The sequence below is a fragment of the Varanus komodoensis genome, unplaced genomic scaffold (assembly GCF_004798865.1).
Source record: "Varanus komodoensis strain SLA01 unplaced genomic scaffold, ASM479886v1 scaffold44_3, whole genome shotgun sequence".
NCBI lineage: Eukaryota > Metazoa > Chordata > Lepidosauria > Squamata > Varanidae > Varanus > Varanus komodoensis.
In genome coordinates this window covers 7,286,601-7,306,669 of record NW_025336010.1, presented here as the reverse complement: position 1 = coordinate 7,306,669, position 20,069 = coordinate 7,286,601, and the positions used below count along the sequence as shown (strand labels likewise).

The 20,069-nt window shown below is 43.3% G+C and overlaps 1 protein-coding gene across 1 annotated transcript; it reads left to right on the top strand.

The window, feature by feature from the left end:
- The first annotated feature begins 2,072 nt into the window (after nt 1–2,072).
- THSD1 (thrombospondin type 1 domain containing 1) lies at nt 2,073–20,033 on the top strand. Its single transcript, XM_044444252.1, has 5 exons — nt 2,073–2,400; nt 4,925–5,061; nt 8,310–9,260; nt 14,131–14,295; nt 16,420–20,033. The coding sequence occupies exons 2-5, from the start codon at nt 5,004–5,006 to the stop codon at nt 17,778–17,780; spliced, it is 2,535 nt and encodes an 844-aa protein (XP_044300187.1). The 5' UTR covers nt 2,073–2,400; nt 4,925–5,003; the 3' UTR covers nt 17,781–20,033.
- Nucleotides 20,034–20,069: the final 36 nt, after the last annotated feature.

The window sequence follows — 20,069 nt, the reverse complement described above, 5'->3', positions numbered from 1 at the left end:
ATGTATGATAACAGCAGCTAGAGTTATAGATGCATCAAAATGGAAAGCAGAAGACGACCCAACTAGAGAAGAGTGGAAAAATAAGCTAGCTGAGTATGCACTAATGCAAAAGTAACAAGTTACATAAACAGAAGACCAGCTGAAGAATTTATAAGAGCTTATTATACACAATAACCTTATTATACACAATTAACTTAATGAAAATAAAGTTTGTAAAAATATCATTAGTTATAATTTTGATACAAATGTTTTGTTGTTACTTACAATTTTAAAGGAATGGAAAATAAGTTAATATTAATAATAAATTAGAACAATTGCTCTGTGCATTTTAATTAAGTACTAATTAAACTGAGATAACAATTTAGAAGAGATAACAATTATTGGCTTTTTGTAAATTTTTTTGAACTTGATAGTATATTTAATATTTGTACAAGGTCCCTTGGCATCCTTTTTCTTTTTCTTATTTATATTTTAGCTTATTATAAAAATAATTTTAAAAGTCTTGCTAAGAAAGAAAAGATGAACTGTCTTCTGATTGGCTGGACAAGGAGCTGTCCACGAGGAAGCAGTTCCAGGCTTTTCTTGGCTATCTCTTCAGAAGCCCAAGGACTGAACTGCAAATGAAAAACAACTGCCTCCTGCCCCCCCCCGCCCCCCGCTTTTTAAAGCTTAAGCTGTTCTTTTGTGTAGAAACACATTCCACTTGGTCCTTCACAAGTATGGAAATAATACTCACTTTTTGAAATTGAGGGCCTTTTCACTGTTTCTTTCAAGAAATGCTGACAACTGTGGCCTTGTGAAGATACTAAAACTTTGTTGAAGGAGAACTTAGCAAAATGAGTATTCATGTGAGGGTCTCTGTGTCATGTGTACCTGACCAGTTCTGCATTAGGAAAATGAGCTTTCCTTGGCTGTACAAGCAAAGCATAATAGTCAGTTTCATATCACTCAAGTGGCATGCAGGGAATGTGAGGGGAACAGATTTTCACACAATCTGCCATGTGTCCCACTGACAGTGCCATCATAAAGAAACCATAAAGGGGTTTGCAGTCTTTGGCGAAAACTAACGAGAGAATATATTAGTGATTGTGACTCATGCTTCATGAAGCATCAGGGCTTCATCTGTCTTCTTGGACTGAATTTCAACTAAGTCCAGCCATTTCAGTGTAAGTCAGGAACTCTTCAAACTGGATTGGCTCCAAAAGCAGCTTGGGAATTGTTTAGGCCTGCCCCTGGGTGTAAATGGAAGCTGATGTTTTCACCATTTCCTAATTCTGGCATATCAATTAAAAAGCAGCTGGGATGGGGAAATTTTGGCTGCTGCTTGCTTAGTCTTCTGTGCATTTGGGAGGGGTGTGAGCATTTGCACAATTACCAATGTGTGTTTGCTCTGCATGCCGGTGGGGAAGATGAATGCATATGGGATTTAACAGAAAGGAAAAGGAATAACTGTCCAGTCCAGTTCCAGTTTAGACTGAATTAAAGACAGCCTATATGGGCTGGTGATTAGAGCGTTGGCCTGGGACTCGGGCGATCTGGGGTCTAGTCCATCTAACTTCCTAAGTGACTTTGGAGGAGAACTAGGTAAACTGCCTTGACTTCCTCACAAGAGAAAAATGGACGGGATGTAAATATAAGAACAATACGAAACTGTTGCACGCCGCTGTATCTCTGCCTAAATTATACCCGTTCTGAAGGCGTGTATAAAGGTTATACGGAACGGCACGTGCAACGTGACGCAAGTCCCTACCCTTCCTCGGCCGACCCGCAAGCGGCCACCCTACCGTCCTTGGCGGAGCAGCTCTCGCACGCTGGAGGCCGCCCGTTTCTTGCGGGCGGTGGATGAGCAGGACGGTCGCCCCGCTTCGCCTCCCAAGGCAGAATGTGGCGGCTGCGCCGGCGCGCTCGAGGAACAGGGCGGGCCAGCGGCTTGTGCTCTTCCCGTTCCTCGCTGCGTGCCACGCCCGGGCCGGGAGACGCACCTCCGCGAGAGCGACGCCGGGCGGACCTCTGGGCTCGCCGGTGCCTCGCCGGCGCCTCGCACGCGTCTCTCTCGGCGGCCGGGGGCGTCTCCGCGCCCTCCCGCTCAGACATGCGCCTCTCAAGCGAGGGAGAGCTGGCGAGGGACCCTTGGCGAGGGCTGACGCCACACGCCTTCACCTGACGCCACTCGCGGTTTTTGCACGCCCCGGAGGGTCGAGTGCCCCCTGCCAGAGGAAGGGTCTCCGTCGCAGCCGCTTTCCTGCGGAGAGTTTGCGCTGTGCAGTGCAAGAGGCCAGGTGTCAAAAAAAAAAAGACAAACGCCTTGTCTCCCGCGATCTCCCTCGGTCCTTCTCTTCCCTTCCCATAGCATTTAATGCTCCTGGACACAGTTTAGAAGAAAACATACTTTTGAGCGCGGTAAGTATACACTGAGTTCTAATCGATTACATAATTACAGGAATGAAGAACAAGAGAAACTCCATCAGCTCATAGGTTGCTCCTTAAAAAACTCCAAGTAACTTCGAGACTGCGGTTCTAAAACAGAGTAACTAGCACATAAGCTCTGTTAAACGTACTGCAACTTACAGCTTGAGTAAACATGTGCAGGATTGCTTTGTTAATCCATCTGTTTTTGCGACTATATTTTATAAGATCTGTGAGTAAAATCTTATGTAATCGCTACTTGAAGACCTATTGAAATGAATAGGGCACGTTAAGTCATTTCAGTTGGTCTACTATAAAAGTAAGATATTTGTTGGATTTTATGTTTTACTTTAGTTGTACTTACAGTGTATTGTTAGTCTGACCCATTTGATGAGACTGTTAATGTGTGGTTAAAAATTGCAATAAGTAATTTTATTGCCTATTTTCGAATTTTTCTAACTTGGAATTTCCCGCTTAAGATGTAGTCTTTTTCCCACTCAACTCTTTTTTTCTTCCTTTCTATATAAATTAATTGTATCTGTTAGTCCCTCAATAGTGCAGGTTCTCTGGGCAACATATAACCAAACCATTTAACACAGTTAAGTCATAGAATCTATGATATACAATTATAGTATTATGTATGTATATTACAGTTAATATTCTTGCACATAGAATTCATAGAATGATAGTGCCTTTTTATTTCACTGCATTTATGTGCTGATCATTCCAGTGGATCATATTGTAAAACGTGGTGCTTCTATAATTGTCACCTAGAGATACTTTGGGTTTTGATTTAACATCATATTACATGAACAAATACTCTCTGCAGCAGCAGCAGCAATATCTGACATGTCGCAGCTCGAGAGGCAGGCACTTTGGTTGCTTGTTTTCCATTCTTCTGCATCGCTTGTACTTCCCTTTGGAAACAATGGATGGACCTAACCTTTCCTTAGTAGCACTACTTCTACTAAATGCCAGCAATAAAATAATACTGTGCACCTATTCCATCTTTTCTTCCTTAATGGATTTTGTTCTGTTAAAAAAGCAATGGTGGAAAAACCCAGAAGTCTGTGTTTGGAAAAGTCTGTGTCTGCTTTCCCATGCCTTGAAACCTGTGAATGAGGCAGTGCCATTGCAGAATAAAAGCCTCATCTGGATGCATACTCAGTTTGTGGGAATTTGAACTAATAGTAGAGCCAGCAAAAATCTAGTTTATCCATCCAAGAGGAAGGAATTTCAGCTGTAGATGCGTTCGTTTGTCCAAATTAATGTGTCTTTTAAAAACTAAAATAAGTGTTTCCCTTAGATGAGTCAGTGTTTTCTCAATGTGTTTTCACAATGTCCTAAAAATACAGCAGTAGCTTGTACTTCTCTAGCACTTATCTGCAACAATTAGAAAATGTTCTCTCAAGGAACTTGGTTTCTGTATGCATGTTGTCATAAAGAGGGAAAAATAAACAGGAGGAAATGGATTCATATTGAACTTCTCCAGTTTGACCTTAAAGGTTCCTGTTGCAGAACAGGAAGCACCAAAATATTACATCTGCATCACATGATGATGCAACATTGGTGGTGCAATGATAAGAAATTCCTGTTACAAGCAACATCTATTGTCCATCTATTATGAGGCAGTAGAGAGTGATATGGTAAACCCAAGCATTTTTCCTTGGAATAGGTCTGACTGTGTCCAGTCAGTGGGCTGCATTCAACAGCATGCAAGAGAACTTCAGCTCATGAAGGCAATTTCTCTTTGCCCTCCTCCCTCTCCACCTGCTTCACCAAATCTGCAACAGCTTCCTCCAGCTTTCTGGAGCAGATGTGACAGACATGCAAGGGTCTACAGGGGTGAGGGGGAGGTTGCTCCATTAGTGCAATAGAATGGGTAGCATTTGATACTCCCAAAATGGACCCATAGCCATGCCCACATGGACAAGCAAACTTGAACCTGCTCAAAACTTGAATTCAGTTTGACTTTCCCTATTGTCCTTATGCCATTGTAAGTACCTGGTTATAAGTTTAATAGATGTTTTGTAGTGGACTCTTTTCATGGTTAGAGTTAGGATTTTGATATGTGAATGGTGTGGGTGTGTACTCCTTCACAAAACCAGTTTAAAGTTACAGGATCCCAGGTGATAAAACTGAAGTCACTTCATTGTAAGTTTGAGTGAATCCTTTATCACTGAACCTGTAGCGTGATCAATAGTTTCTTATGAGACCAGCTGTGATCTGATAAGAAAGGAGTATTCTCAGATAGAGGGTCTGTTTTATAGTACAAGCAAGCAGTTAAGAACACTATGCACTAAAACTGTAAGACCCTGCGTAAGTGCACAACTGCTTTTGTGCAAAAGAAACTTGAGAAGTCACGTGCTTTCACAGTGTGATAACGTCAGAGGCATTATAGAATTGAAGTTGGTCAAAGCTTAGTAAAGGGGAGAAAGATTATTTGTTAGAATACATTTCCTTTTGAGTGAAATTTAAAAGGACATGCTAAATGTTTTTGGTGGTTTTTCATTTTCAGGTGTTTATGAAAGTCAGGATGCATTATACCTGGAATGGGACATGAGGTATAAAAGGAACTGGGAGCTCACCAGATCAGAATGAAACAGATGTTGACAGATTTTTCAAATCTACTTCTCATTGTGCTCTGTGATTATGGTATGTATGTAGCATAAATAGTTGGAGGTATTTTACAAAGGTAAATTTGGAATGTATAAGTATGGATTACTCAGTCTATGTGTTTGATGCATGATATTGATCTTAAATACAGATAAGCACAGTCATAAATCAACAAATGTAATACTTTGCCTTTCTCAGCTTAGTAGTAGTTGTTGCATTTTCTTTTAGGCAAATAAGATTTTCACCTCCAGCTAGGCATTCCCAGACCTTAATTTCTTCAGCCTCTCCCTCTTTACTGCATTTGTACATTTCTTATGTTGTATCCAAAATAGAATAGACCATAGAAGGCTCAAGCAGTACTGAAAAATACAGTTATTTGACAAAAAATAATATATTGACAATAACTAGGTTGAGTTTATAGTGATTGATTATATTTATATCCCACCTACTCCCTGCAAGAAACCCTAGGTATCTTACAGATTCCTCCACCTCTATGTTTTATCCTCACAACAACCCTGTGAGGTAGGTTAGACTGAGAGTCAGTGACTGGCCCAAAATCACCCAGGGTACTTCATAGCTGAGTTGAGACTAGAACTCAGTCGCAGCCCTATACTCAAACCATTGTGCCATATCATGGGTTCTAAGGCTGGAGACAGACCAAGTATTCTTAAAAGTGGCTTGGAAGATGTTCCATATGTACCTTTATTCATTTATTTGGTCTCATAGGTTTATGAGCCTATAGCTAAAATTTCCATGAGGTGTTTGAAATTGAAAAGCTGTTTATCTGAGACAAAAGTGAATAAATAGCATTCCTTCAATCAAACCACCTTCAACATTCTAAAAATGTCCCAGATGGGCCTTAAATGTTGTTTCATGTGCATTATTCTTCACTTTTCCAAGCAGTTGAAGGTTTCAGCGACAGGATTTTTGTAGCCACAAGATTTTGGCACCTTGTGAGGAGAGATCTAGGACATCTCCATGATACCCACTCCTGTGTACCAACACTCCACCTTTGGATTTTTATGTAACTGAAATAACACCACCATGGTGTCAGCAGGCTTGTGGAGAACCCTGAAGTACAAACAATTATTTAGAAGAAATAATGTGATAGTTGGGAGACACCAAACAGTCTACACAGGACTGAGCATTGTCAATGTTCATGACAGTTGGAGGACTATCCTGGAAAGGGTAAGGCTGGTAGGAACCCCAGACAGAAACAGTGTACGCTGCAACATTTTGTGGCTGATCTGACCCATTTCTTACAAATATACAACTGGAACATGGGAGAGCAGGTGCCAATATATCAATTCTTCCTGCTCCCCTGCTAGCAAAAGAACATGTGCTTGGAACAAACTTGGCCCAAATACACCCAGTTGCAAAAGCTCAGAGTTTATCTATTGAGTAAGAGAGAGGACAGGATAAGTGGCTGTGGGGTATCACAGGGAATAGCTATGGAGGGTCCAGCCTCAGAGTGGAGGGAGATGGACCCTTATGTCTAACTATTCTCGGTTTCATTTTCCCTCTTTTGTTCCTTCTTTCTATGACACAAGTACTAAATGAAAGATCCGTAAGTTCTCCCATGAAACAAGCCTTTTAAGTGTATCCATGGCGTTTTCAACTTGGATGGTATTTTCTAGAGTTGTCTTTCAAAAGCACTCCCTTTCTTGTGCTTTCTTAGCTAAGGTGCAATATCAATAAAGTATTAGTGATGACAAGGTTTGTGATAGCTTATAATTCAGGGCCCCCCAGTTGTTCACAAAGCTTTCAGATAGTCTCCTCTTGCCTGTGCTGGTCAAAGATTTGAGAGGGAAGTGAGCAAATGCACACACCATTCATATACATCATCAGCATAGCTATTACAGGAGATGTTCCAAGCCTCTTCATGCTTTTTGGAAAGTCTTGCCTTTGGTGATCTTTCAATACTAAGGGGCATTTGTGTGTTCAAAAAAGTAGAGTTCAAAATAGTGGCTGCAAAGTCCTTTCAAATGCACTTTAGAAAACACCCCCCTCTATATTTGCTCCAGGGATGGATTATATTGTGGGGTAAATTCATAACATTTAAGAGAAAGGCAGAACAGTCCATAATGTTTTATTACACCAAACAAACAAAAAACTGGTGCCATCCGGCAGTTTCAGACTGCAGCTCCCGTTAGCCCCAACCAGCATGGCTATTGGTCAGAGATTATGCAAGCGCCAACCAAAATATCTTAGTGTACTATTTTGCCTATCCCTCAAGCAAATGCGTATTGCCTTAACTTTACACTGAAATGTAAGATGGGAAAAGTATCAGCTCTCTTACAGATCAGCCCGATCAGCTGATCAGTACAGGTTCACAGTTTTTAAAATGAAATCAGATCATAATCTCTCTTCTCCTCCAGAAATTCCACATCATTGATATTATACCAAAGTGTCTGTATAAATATATTTTGATATGTTGTCTAGACATGTGATATAATTTTAACAGTTGGTGTGTCTGTGTGGAACTCTTAAAAATCCATTCCATAGGGGCTTGTTGGGATTTCCACTAGGTGTCATTCAGAACAACCCTTCCATTGGGGATTGGGATTCAGCAGGTGCTCCCACCAGAGGAAGCAAGGGGAGACAGTTGTCTCCAGTTCCTCATGCAGCATTCCACACTAGCTCCCACATTTTTCTGGAGGGTCCCCCAACCTTCTGGAGCACTTTCAAAGGGGCAGGAGGAACTGATGAGCATCCCTTCCCTGACTTTCCTCCAGTGGACTTGCCCTGTGTGCACAGTTCCACTCATGGGAACCTTGTAGCCAACCCATTGTTTACATGAGGTTACAGTTTACATGCATAACATGCTAGTTTTACTGCTGAGATACTGGACTCTTCCCCAAGGAAGAGCATCAGCTTGGCATGCAGAGGTAATCTACTTCTTCTGCAAAGGAGCTCTCAGCAACTGCAGCTTCTGTTTTTCTGTCAATTGAATTAACTATTATTTCATTTTTCCCTGTTTTATTATATATCATGAACAACTTATTTGCAGCTAAGAGATTCACTTGTTTTCTTCAAGAATTACCAGGGAATGAGATAGTTCTTGGGGTCGAGGGCGTTGTGGATGCAGGAAAGCTTCTGTCTTCTAATTCCTCTTTTAACTGCTGCATAATGTTGGGGAAACTGACCTCCAACAGGCTGAGGTGAAGAAGGGTTTGGGAACCACTCACTAGCACAGATGGATGTTAAGTCAGATTTCCTGGAATACTCTTCTCTTTCTCCACCCCCTTGATTATCTCTGCTTACTGTTCAACTTGTTGTTTTTTTAGTTCTTGGAACAATGAAATATATTCTCCTGGAACAACCAACTCATGTAGCTCTAAGCAACAGCACAGTGTCTGTTGGCGTCCAGAATTATGATGGCAACGTGACACTGCAAAATACCTTCATCCTGCTAATAGATGCCAGCACAAACCAAACTATTGCAAAAAAACACCTTCAGCAAAACCAGTACGAGGGTATTGTTGTCTTTGAATGTATTCATTTTAAGAGTGCTGGGAACTACTGGTTCAGAATGGCTCCTGAAATCATCCATGGCACCAATCCCCAGTGGAATGGAGAGAATATCTCCTTGACTGTGAAGTGGCCTGTATTTCACTTGGATTTGAGGAGGACCTCGGAGGGACTCAGGACAGCCCTTCAGGTTGAGTTGTTTACTGATGAATATTTATGTCCAATGAATAAGACTGTGGCTTCTCTTGATATAATACTGACCAGCAGCTTATATGAACTAGGGACATTGATCTCAAATGAGTCTGTGGGACTGAGAACCAGCAAAAACCTTAGTCTCTTTAGTGCCCACTGGATGAAGTTTGACTGTCCACTGGTTGGTCAAGAAGCATATATTGCTGTAATATTGAAGTCAGCAGAGACTAAATCAATTATTGCATCAACGGGACCTGTAGATCTTGTGCATAAATTTGGCTACAAGTTAGTTGTGGCAGAAGAAGCAGTATGTGAATCGTCCATTGTAGTTTCCGTCATTCCACCTCCTTGTACATCTTCTGGTGGGCACATTGCTGTGTTCAAAGAACATCTGGGGCCTTTTGGTCATGTAAGGCTACATAAAAGTGCCATGAAGCCAGACGATGATCGGATAGAATTCAACTGCACGTTGTTCGACAAAGGCACGAATAAATACTGTTTTGAATTTAGCCATTCAAACCAAGTTGATTCTCCCCCGAGAGCAAAAGAATGTGTACTAATTCAAAGGAATATTGGTTTGTATTACCTTTCACAAATGCTTCATATGACATGCTGAAAGATTGCAGTGCCTGCTTGACCAGATGCATGGTGGAATCTAGAATAGGATTCAAGCTGTACAGCATAGCCCGCCTCCCTTAGTGTGGGCACAATTCTGCCCCAGTGCAGAGCTACAGACACAGGATGGGATCCCATAAGGCATGACAGAGTGCTTGCACTGGCCCTTAGCTGAGTGAACAGCATGGGCTGTTCCTGGCAGGAAGAGAAGAAAAGATTCTGCAGTCTCTTACAGAAAACCTCTCCCATGCATGCAACTCTGCACTGTGAGATTGTGCAGACTGGTTTGATTCAAGTAATCTTGGCTGCATTTTGTTTGTTGTGTTAGAAGTCTTCACCATGTTGTGAACCCTGCATAATCTTTCTTATCGCTTCTAAGCCAAGTCCCTTCATTGCTCTGTTCCATCTTCAACCTGTATTTCCCAGCTTTCTTACCTTGTTTCACTCCTGTGAAATGATTCCAGATTCTGCATAGATTCAAACCTAGCCAAAACAAACAAGATGCTAAATTAAATAAGGCTGAGTTGTTGGGTTTGAAGGTGGGCTTGAATCCCTGCTAGGCTAAACAGTTTTCCAGATGGCCTTGGACAAGCCATGTCTTAGTTCCTTTTGAATGCAGGAGCCTGAATTCAGCACACACTACAGCAAACACATCTGATGTGAAAAGGAGTTCCCAAAGACTCAGAAATGTGCACAGGAACTGAAATCTACCACAGGCTCCTTGACACATGCACATATTCCAAGATGCACTTCTTCCTTTCAGAATTTGTGGTAGGAAGTGTAAATAGGTGCTTCTGTTGCTGCGAAGCATGCCCGTTTCACAGTTTAAGTCTTCCTTGCACAGTTCCTGGGAAGAAATGAACTAAAAGGCACTTTAAATCTCATAACATGCTGCACAGATAATCAGCAGCAGTACCTAAGAGGGTGCCTGCAAAGGTGATCAATCGCATATAATTGGACAGACCAGGGACCGTGTTTCCAGGGACCTTCTACTTCAGCTGGAATTGCCCACCAGTTGAAAGCAAGTACTTGATAGAATATACAGTCTGGCCAAGATCTCTCCAATCCAGACATATTCAGCTATGCTCCTTCCAGTAGGTTAGATTACAACCCTAGTGACTCTGGTGGCCGGCGATGATGAGATTTCTAGTCAGACCCTTCTGGGGTGCATCATTTGGGGAAGGCTGCTCTAAGCTGTGGCTGAATGAGTGCCAGCTGGAAGGGTGTGGACAGCTGGAAAGAGTGGTTAAAACATCCTTTCCAGGAGGGCAGGGCACCAGCTGATTGGCATAGTCATTCCCCGTGCTGATTATGGAGTATCTGTTACCTAATCTCCAGCATCTCCTGGGAAGAGTGCACAGAAAGATGAATTAAAGCTTCAGGGAGTAAGGGATGACAGGTCCTGACTGGGAGAAAATACCTGATTCATTAAGAGATTTGTGTCTAAAAAGGTCTCTTAATGAATCAGGCATTTTCTCCCAGTCAGGACCTGTCATCTCTTACTCCCTGAAGCAATAACTTTAAAACACTGCAGGTTCCTAATTTTTTTCCTTTTGCTTCTGGTCCTTTGCCTAGCACCCGGCATGCAGAAGTTAAACGGGCAATAGCTCAGTGGTGGGGCATACCCCTTGGATGGGGAAGGTCCCAGGCTCAGTCCCCAAGAGCTCCAAGAATCCTGCCCAAACCCTGGAGAGCTGCTGTCAATCTGTGTCAGCCATTCTTGGCTAGGCAGAACAGTCTGGCTCTCCCTGAGCTCCTAAGTGAAATTTCCCACTTTCAACCTCTGTGGCTGGGAAATACTCACCAGCTGCTTCTGTGTGTGAGGCTGCTGTTCAAGGCACAGCAACAGGGCCTGTGCAAGCACTGACCACCTTGCCTTCTACCTGTTTCTCCCTGGTCTGATCAGTCTCCCTCTCTACCTTCCCATGCAGTGTTGCAAGATGAGAGTGCTGGGAGGCAACAGGACTGCAGAAAGCGCAGGAAGGGGGCTTTGTAGTTACAGCTGGAATTAGACTGCTGGGTGGGCAACCTGCAGCCCTCTGCCCAATTTCAGCAATGGTCTGCAAGCTCAAAACTCTAGATGAAGTGATCTGTTCCCTGCTCTGACAGAGAGGAAGAGGAGGTAACAGAAAAGAAAAAAAGAAAAGAAAGGGGGTAGCAAAAGACGCACAAGATGTACACAATCAGCAGATTGCCTCCTGATGGACCCAGTTCCTGAGAGCATGCTCTGGGTTTAGAGGCTTAATTTGACAGGCTGTCTTAGCCTGCCAAGCCTAGGTTATGTGGGGCCAACCTGGGACCTTAAAAGTCCAGCACTAAGTGTGATGTGATGCAATGAAGGACTAACCAGCTGTGTGTTGAAGTGTTCCTCACAGGCCCAGAACATGGTGGCTGTTGGCGCTAGTTCCCAATCACCATTTTTAGGGGATTTTGTTATGGGTCTTTAGAGCAGGGGTGAGGGACCCAGTCTTGCTGGGGTCTGCAGCTCCCATCATCCTTCACCTTTGGCCATGTGACAGGCTGATGGGAGTTGCCACTGGTGCCTCATCCTTTCTCCAAAGGAATCCCTCCCTTCTGCTCCACGTGAGACTGCTGGGCAGAGCCAAGCAGAGTTGTGCCACTAACATCAGCTCTCTGGCCACACCTCACGTGGCCTTCTGCTCCTCTGCTTTCTTACTTGCACAACATCTTGACATGGTCCAGAATGGTGGCACATGCAGCAATTAAAGCAAAACCAGAGACAAGGCTACAGTAATGTTGGCCAATGGATCTAGCATGAATTGGATCTTGTCTCTGCTTACAGAGGCCTGATTCACACAAGCACAGTGTAGCCCTGGAGTTCTTATTGCTTGATATCTCTTAACTTAGTGGTTACTTGTTGCAATTGAGACACATTGTGATTGAGCTATGTCAGGCCATTCAGTTCTGCCTAGAGTAGGGCAAGGGAAACCTTTTTCAGCCTGAGCGCCAAATTGCAAGAGGGGAAACCAGTTCCAACGTGCTTATTACTATCCTAAATCTGCTAAGAAGTAAGCAGCACTTTCAAACAGCATTTTGAATGTCTACTGCAAAACAAGATCCACTACTGCATAACATACTAGTGAAAATCTTGGCAACCATACAGTTGTATTTGTGGTATTGAAAAGTTTAATTGCTTTTAAATATAGAAACATAGAAACAGTGAGTCAGAAGGGGCCTCCCGGGCTATCTAGTCTCACCTCCGGCACCAGCCAGCTCCGCTCATGACATGCCCAACATGTGCACGTCCAGTCTATCTTTGAACACCCACACCAATGGGGCCTCAACGACCTCTCGTGGAAGCCCATTTCACACCCTCGGGGTCCTAACTAATGAGATAATATCCTTTTATCTTGAGCATCAGTCATAGATAACAGCAAAATAAGCTTGTGGTGAGAAGATGAGCACTTGTGGCTGGGCCAGCCAATGAGCTGGATTTCCCCATAACCTAACCCACACCTTGCTTAGGCTGTTTAGTCTAACTTCTGTGCATAGATGGAATATAGGGAGCTGACTCGTGAAAGCTCTGTCCTACCCAGTCCTGCCTACTCTTCTGGCAGTAGCTCTCCAGCGTCTGTGGTGGAGATCTTTCCCATCTCCTGCCTCCTGGTCCTTAGCTCGGGATGTCGAAGTTCAAGGTTGGGACCTTGCACTGCAAAGCAGATGCTGCCTTCCACTGACTATGGCCTTTCCCCCATGATCTGTCAGTGGTACAGTCCTTTCATGTTGCCATTTCATGCTGTCTAGCCAGGAAACAATCAGCCAGCTTGTGAACTGACCTCCAGGCAAAATCAAGGGGAAGCCAGAACTCTTTCCATTGTAGCTTAATTTCCCCACACAGTGGAGGCTCTTTTCTCTCTCCCGTCCAGGCATTCCAAGCCATGTGCTTATGTCTTTGTATCTTCAGAGCTGAGCTATTGTAATGTGGCATATGCGGAAAACCATTTAGAGAAGGCTTCCCCAGCCTAATGCCCTCCAGATGTTTTGGGCCACAGTTCCCATAATTCCCAGTCAGCGCAGGCGTGGTAGTCCAAGACATCTGGAGGGCACCATGTTAGGGAAGGCCACTTTAAGAGGTTAGAGCTGCTGCAAGTAACTTCCCAATGGAGCTGGACCACATTGGTAGTTTTACATGAGGGTAATCCCCTGCATCTATAGGAGCATTTTCCATCCTGCACAATTTCTTAAGTGGCACTGTGGTAAAGCAGAATAGCATAAATATACAAGAGGAAATCATGCTTTACTTCACCATCAAAAATAATACCCCATTTTTCCTTGCTCAAAAAAAAAAAAAAAAAAAACCTTGCAGAAAATACTGTTTACAAACAGAAATTGTCATCCAAAGAACTCATAAACTACTATGAGTAGGGGATGATGAGTGCTCAAAAGATGTTCATGTTGAAAACCTCGTGATGTTTGTACTGCAGAGTGTTTGTTCCCTGCCAAATAAAATTCCAGGATATCTTTCCAGAAAGATTTTCAGATTGGGAGTATTGGCAGGCTGTTAACATCCCCCTCCTACCATGGGCATCTGCATCCCAGTGAACCTCCAAGCATCTTCCTCACCCCACTTGCTACTGTATTCAGCAGCCATGTTTAGTCCAACTTGCATGTGGATAACTTATTCCCCTTAAGAGGTTTGAAAACTGGATCCACTAGCTAATATGAATAGAATGTGGTAGTTTTCCATTGGTTTTTCTACATGACTGATCTATGGTGCCCATTTTCAAGGTTAGTTTCTGTGAGTTTGTGTGCACATGTGTGCTTAACAGAATGGTTCCCTCCAGTAATGCGTTTATTATGTATCCACAGAGTCCTGGAGCCTTTGGCAGGCCTGGAGTCCTTGCAGTGTGACTTGTGGGGATGGCTTCCGTGAGCGTTACCGAGAGTGCCTCAATTCCTTGCTGCTCCCAGTAAAGCAGGGTTGTGTGGGGCAGCAGCAGGACATTTCTCCATGCTCTTTGGAAGAATGCTCTAGTACGTAAGCTGGGTATTGGGAAGGCACTGATTATTTTGTTCCACTCATCTTTACATGTCACTGTGAGTTCTCTCTGCTCCAGTGTGTGTCGTATGGGGACAGATGTCTATGTGAAACATGGGGCAGAAGGAAGGATACCCCAGGTCTCCTAGTTCTGATCATGATTTCTTCACCTGCACATCTCAGCACAGAGAGGTGTCATTTCAAAATGGCTTATATCCATCTGTTTGCCATTGAGATGCATATATTAAGGTACCAGGGCTGAGCAATTAAATGGCTTTGCATTCCGGGGTATAGACAACTGTGGACAAAATTCCCCCCACCCTGGTCCTCAGTAGCTGTGGTTTGAGTTCACTGTATGTTCTGATATAGTTCAGCTATTATTGTTTATGTGCCCTCTCATGCTGCTTTGTGTTAATATTTTTTAAAGTTCAAGTAGACTGCAACATGACAAAACTAATAAAAATAGTTTGAATAAGAGAGCAAAGGACATTGGTTTGATATATCAGTCCAAAAAGCTTCTAATGTGTTGTGCCCCTTCTCATTCATACATCCCTGTGCACACTGGCTCCACCAGACCACTAAGAGTCCCACTGCATTTGTGCATGAGGAATCCTTGGGGTCTGGCTTGGTCAGGTCAGAAAGAGGTTACTTTTCATAAGGCAGAGGACAAAAGGTGGGGTGCATGCATGCCAAGAGAAAAGAATTATTTGCACCCAGAGCTGCATGGTCTTCATACTCAAGTAGGGTGCCCATGTATCCTTTTCTGCATAGGACTGTCATCCGTTTTGACTGGCTGTCCAAATCCAGTTTAAAGGTAACTCTCAGAAGGAAAAGCCATGACTTGAAGTTCAATTGTTAGTCAGCAGACTGAGCAAGGCACCTGGGCATGGTCTTTTCCACTATGGGTGGAAGTATTGGATATCTGTTCATTTTACAGCCATTCCTTCTAAGTATGCATTTATACATATATAGTAGCATGTGTAAGCTTTATCAAAAAATGTCCGCTTTGATCCTTGTAGGTGCCCATGCTTGCCAGTGGCATTCTTGCAGGGTCCTCTGCTCTTTGATTCCTGCAAGGGAGCATCAGGTGTCCTGCCGTAGTTCTCAACAAACAGGCCAGTCATGTCCTGGACAGTAAAGTTAGGAGTTGGTTTCAGCTGATTTCTTTTAAGCATCCCTAATTTGCATAACTCAAAATGTTTCACAAAATTGTGGATGCTAAAGAGACCAGGCTAGTTCACTGTTGCAATGGATGCCTTGTTTGTGCCTGCGTAAGCAAATTGCCAACAACCTGCTCATGTGGAGATTCCTTGTTCCATGCAAGCTTCATAGGCTTCAGAGATATTGCAGCAGTACAATACATATTTTAAGGAAAGCTTTTAAAATGACCTATGCATGCAGCCCTTGCAGTAAGGAACTTAAGGTTGCTTCTGCAAGCAGCACTGCGCTGCTTATTACCCAGACATGACACTGCTAAGCAGGAGCTGAGGACTAACCACCAGCTGAATGGAAACTAGGAGCTCAAAAGCTAGAGAATGGAGCTGAGAGGAGGTGTTAGCTGCAGAGGTGAGATCATCACTCGTTTTGGCAAGGGGACCAACGCCAGTAAATCATCCTGCTGGAACCATCCCATGCCTGTAGGCTGGGGCATGTAGAGTATGAACCGAGCAGGAAAGCTGACTCTAGACTAGCAAGAAGGTCAGCGTCAAAGCTAGGCATGTGTGAGCCCAAGAAACCATAACCAGGATAACAGGCAATATGCTAGCCAATGAGATTACAGGTCACAGGGTGCTAGCAACACCCGGCTAGCTGTACAAATACAACCGCATTTCATACTGTTGGGAAATCTGGACCTGCCCTACCCTGCATGTAGTTCACTGAGCAAGCTGTAGACTTTTTGATTTGATGTTCCACCTGGCTCTTGACAATGAACACTGCAATGCCCCGGGTTAAGGAGGGCAACTTGTTGCTGTCCAGATATTTGGGCCTACAACTCACATGAATCATTGGCTATGTTGGCTATGACTGTTGGAGTTGTACACTAAAACAGAAGTGGTATATTTCTTGAGAAATAAAGTGTTAAGTTGCCAGCTATCCAATACATTTACTCTTTGTTTCAGCCACTAAGTCTGCACCCATCACACCACTGCATCCTGAAGAGGGCCAGAAAGCCACCAACAATCTGGTAACTGTCACAGGCATTTCCTTGTGTTTATCCATAATCTTTGCAACTATCCTTATCACCTTATGGAGAAAGCTTTGCAGGGCCCATAAATGTAGCACTCCTGTGCGCTGCAACTCTGGCCACTCGCCCAGCTTCCGGAAGAACTCCGATGAAGAGAATATATGTCGAAAAAGACAGCCACAAGAGAGCTTTTCTGAAGAAGATGATCCTTCCAGAGACCCTCCTGAGATACCCTTGAATTTCAGGAGAAACCTCCATTTCACTCAAGAAGAAGGGGAAGGAGGAGCTTCTGCTAATGAGAGCTTTCAGTCCAGTGCTCAAAAAATAATCCCCCCCATTTTCAGCTACCGCCTTGCACAGCAGCAGCTCAAAGAAATGAAGAAGAAGGGCCTTACGGAAACAACAAAGGTTTATCATGTTTCTCAGAATCCTTTGACAGACACGGTGAGCACAGAAAGCCAGGAGGCAGCGGTGGCAACAAACAAGTTTAGAATCAAGTCCCCTTTCTCAGAGCAGACATGCATTCACCCCAAGTTATCCAGCAGCAGGCCCTGCTCTAGGGTAGATTTCACACTATCGCAGACCAATCCCATCTTGAGCCCGAGTCAGTCTCTAACTGGAAGAGGTCAGCCCAGGTATCTAAATCACAAAGCAGAGCCATCAGAGAGAAGCTATTCCAGAAGTTCACAGTTCAGAAGAACAGCTAGTTTCCATGAAGCCAGAAAAGCCAAGCCTTTCCGAAAGAGAAGCATGTCCACCCTGACACCAAACCAGACTCCGCTCTACCAGTGCAGAACTAGAACGTGGAACTGTGTCCGAGAGGAACAGCCTCATCTTAAATCTAAAACCACGAATCAGAATGCTGTGGAGCTTGAGCTGTGCCCCAGCAACCCTTTAAGTGCTGAATCCCTGGCCTATGGGGCACAGCCCCTTTGCAATCGGGAACCTCTGGGGAAAAGACCAGACCTGGTCAGCGGCCGCCAGCCTGTCTCCCTAAGTGCTGATAGGTTGGGGCAAAAGAGAAACAGAAGTGGCCCCTTTCTGAGCCATGTGGATGCTTGGAGGAAAGAACCAGCTCTCAATGGCAGTTTGGAGAGAGGAGATGCCCTGAGTCCTACCCAGTACCGGAGGAGCAAATGCCAGAGCTTCCCATCTGTTCCCGAATACCGCTTCTATGACAATACTACTTTCAGACTGACTGAATTGGAACAGCAAATGAGTGACCTGCCCTTATATTTTGGCTCAAAGGAAGAGGGTAAAGTAAGTACCTTAAGTATTGAAAATCTGGTGATTTGAGTGCCCAGTTATAATCTCATAGTGACACAGACCCCGTGAGCCAGTGTGAGATTTGACCACCACAAAGACAACCTTGGATTTTATAAACATGGAATAACAGAAGTCAAATTTCCCCTCCCCTAGGAAGAAGGCCTGACTTGTTGTATTTCACATGTGTGGAAGCAGATGATTTCCTGACTCAGAAATCACTCAGTTCATGTATTGGAAAAACTCTTTGACTCCATCATAGTTTGGCTCTCATGCTTCGTATCTCTCCCTGATCTTTTCCCCCCAAAATAAAACTTTTAGGGCTGGATTCTACAAGCTGCATTGCACTGACCAAGCAGTTCACAGGAGAGCATTTTAAGTGCAGTCTTAAACCATTTAAAACTTAAAACTAGTTTCACCGTTATAGTATTTGTCAGCCTCTGAAGTGGTGATTGTATTTCCAACCTTTCTTTTAAGCGACTGAAAAGTGCAACCCATTGCACTGGCTGGGGGACATTCCGGAACTGTGACATTCCAAAGCCCACTGGAGTGGCTTCAAATCTCTGTATTTGGGTTTTTATTAGACGTTTCGTGTGGTATTGCAACAGCAGTTGGAGGGAATACCCCTTGAGTACCCTGCTTTCCTTCCCAAGCAAGGCGCTTTTGCTTAAACCACTGTTCACCTCACAGCAATTCAAATTGCCCAATAGCCTTCTAAGTCTAGCAGAAGTCCACATCATACATTCCGTGTCCAGGTAAGAAGCAATCTTTTGCTTCAGAGAGAAGAGAAGAGAACCACCCTCAAAAAGGTGTTTCCACAAACAGTGAAACAAATCCTTCCCATTTCTACAGAAGCCATCACTGAAGTAGCAGTTCAAAAATAATCATAATTGGTTTAAAATTTGATCTTTCTCCCATGATAGATGGGCATACTGCTCTAAAAGTGTTTCCTTTCTGAGTCTTGAAAATGTGTGCACCTGAAACAAGTATTTCTATAATATACAAATTGAAGACTGGATGAAAAATAAAGGAACTTTTCTCTTTTTGTAGTTATTTTAATAGATATGAAACAATTACTTAATCATAACACTTTCCACTATTGCTGCTACTTCCTTTAGTTCATTCAACATGGATTATGAAAATATACTTGATCATTTTCATATCATGGGTATTATATCACTGTTCTTTGTTTTAGCAGAGGGTTGAGAGTACTTGTCATCACAAGGCATTATTCAGCTCATAGTGGATATATGATTTTTCCTTAAAATGTTATCTTAAAAGTTTCGGCTTCCATTTCAAAAGTCTTGTTTTCATTTACTCAAAATAAAACACATTTGTGAAAATGCATACAAATTCTGATTTATTCGACAGCAGTTGGAGCTTCCCAACTGTTTTTTATTTTCCTCTGCTTGAGAAAGCCCTTAGAGCCAAAAGGAAACTTGAGAAAAGGATTCCGCTACAATGCAAGTGAACCAGCACGTACACCCAACAGTCAGCACAGGTTCTTGTCTGTTGATAACAACCAACTTGAAGGTAAAACATGCTTTGCCATTATGGTGATGTTACAACTTCCACCCTTCCCTGGAAAGGTACTGGTGGCATCAGCTAAGCAAATATTGATTTATTAATTTTCCAAAGGCTGGATCCATAGACCCTCCTCCCCCACCACTTCCAGCAGTTTTATTTTTCCATCTCATTTTGCCTAATTGTGGCTTTCTGCTGCAGATGATGGGGACAATTTTGAGTACTGGAAACACATTTAAGGAGAACTCATGTGGAAAAATTCCCCCAAGTTTCTTCTATGTACAGAATTCTCACATGTTGGTTGTTTTTAACAACCACAAACTGGCATTGGCTCTGCCTGAGCTGAAGCGTTCCTTCCAAGGGCAAGCTCAGCCGTGGTTTTATTCCCCCATGCACTCTGCAAGGTGCCCCACTCCTTCCCTCCACATTCGCTGTGCCTTGGAGGAATCACTTTTCATTACCAGCTGGCCTGGTGAGTATAGGTGTCACACGACTTTGGGAAATCCAGAACAGAAGGAAAGATTGGGAATGCTTCTAAGAGCATGGTTTTTCCTTTGTACAAATTCAGAAGCAGCTTCTGAATGATGAAGTGCTAGTGCTGTAACTTACAACTAAACTTACGGTAAGAACATATTGGGTATATTTTGCATGATATAGTCTTTTCAAGAACAAAGTGTCTTATTAGATTTATACCCCACTTTTTCTTCTAAAGAACTCAAAGCGGCTTACATCATTCTACCACTCTCAATCTTATTCCTACAACAACCCTGTGAGGTAGGTTGAGCTGAGAGTCTGTGA

What these genes read in the sequence shown, in the direction of transcription:
- THSD1 (XM_044444252.1), top strand. Translation starts at nt 5,004, where the DNA reads ATGAAACAGATGTTGACAGATTTTTCAAATCTACTTCTCATTGTGCTC. An exon ending in CATTGTGCTCTGTGATTATG is followed by an intron (nt 5,062 to 8,309) that starts GTATGTATGTAG and finishes TTGTTTTTTTAG; the next exon opens with TTCTTGGAACAATGAAATAT. An exon ending in ACTAATTCAAAGGAATATTG is followed by an intron (nt 9,261 to 14,130) that starts GTTTGTATTACC and finishes ATGTATCCACAG; the next exon opens with AGTCCTGGAGCCTTTGGCAG.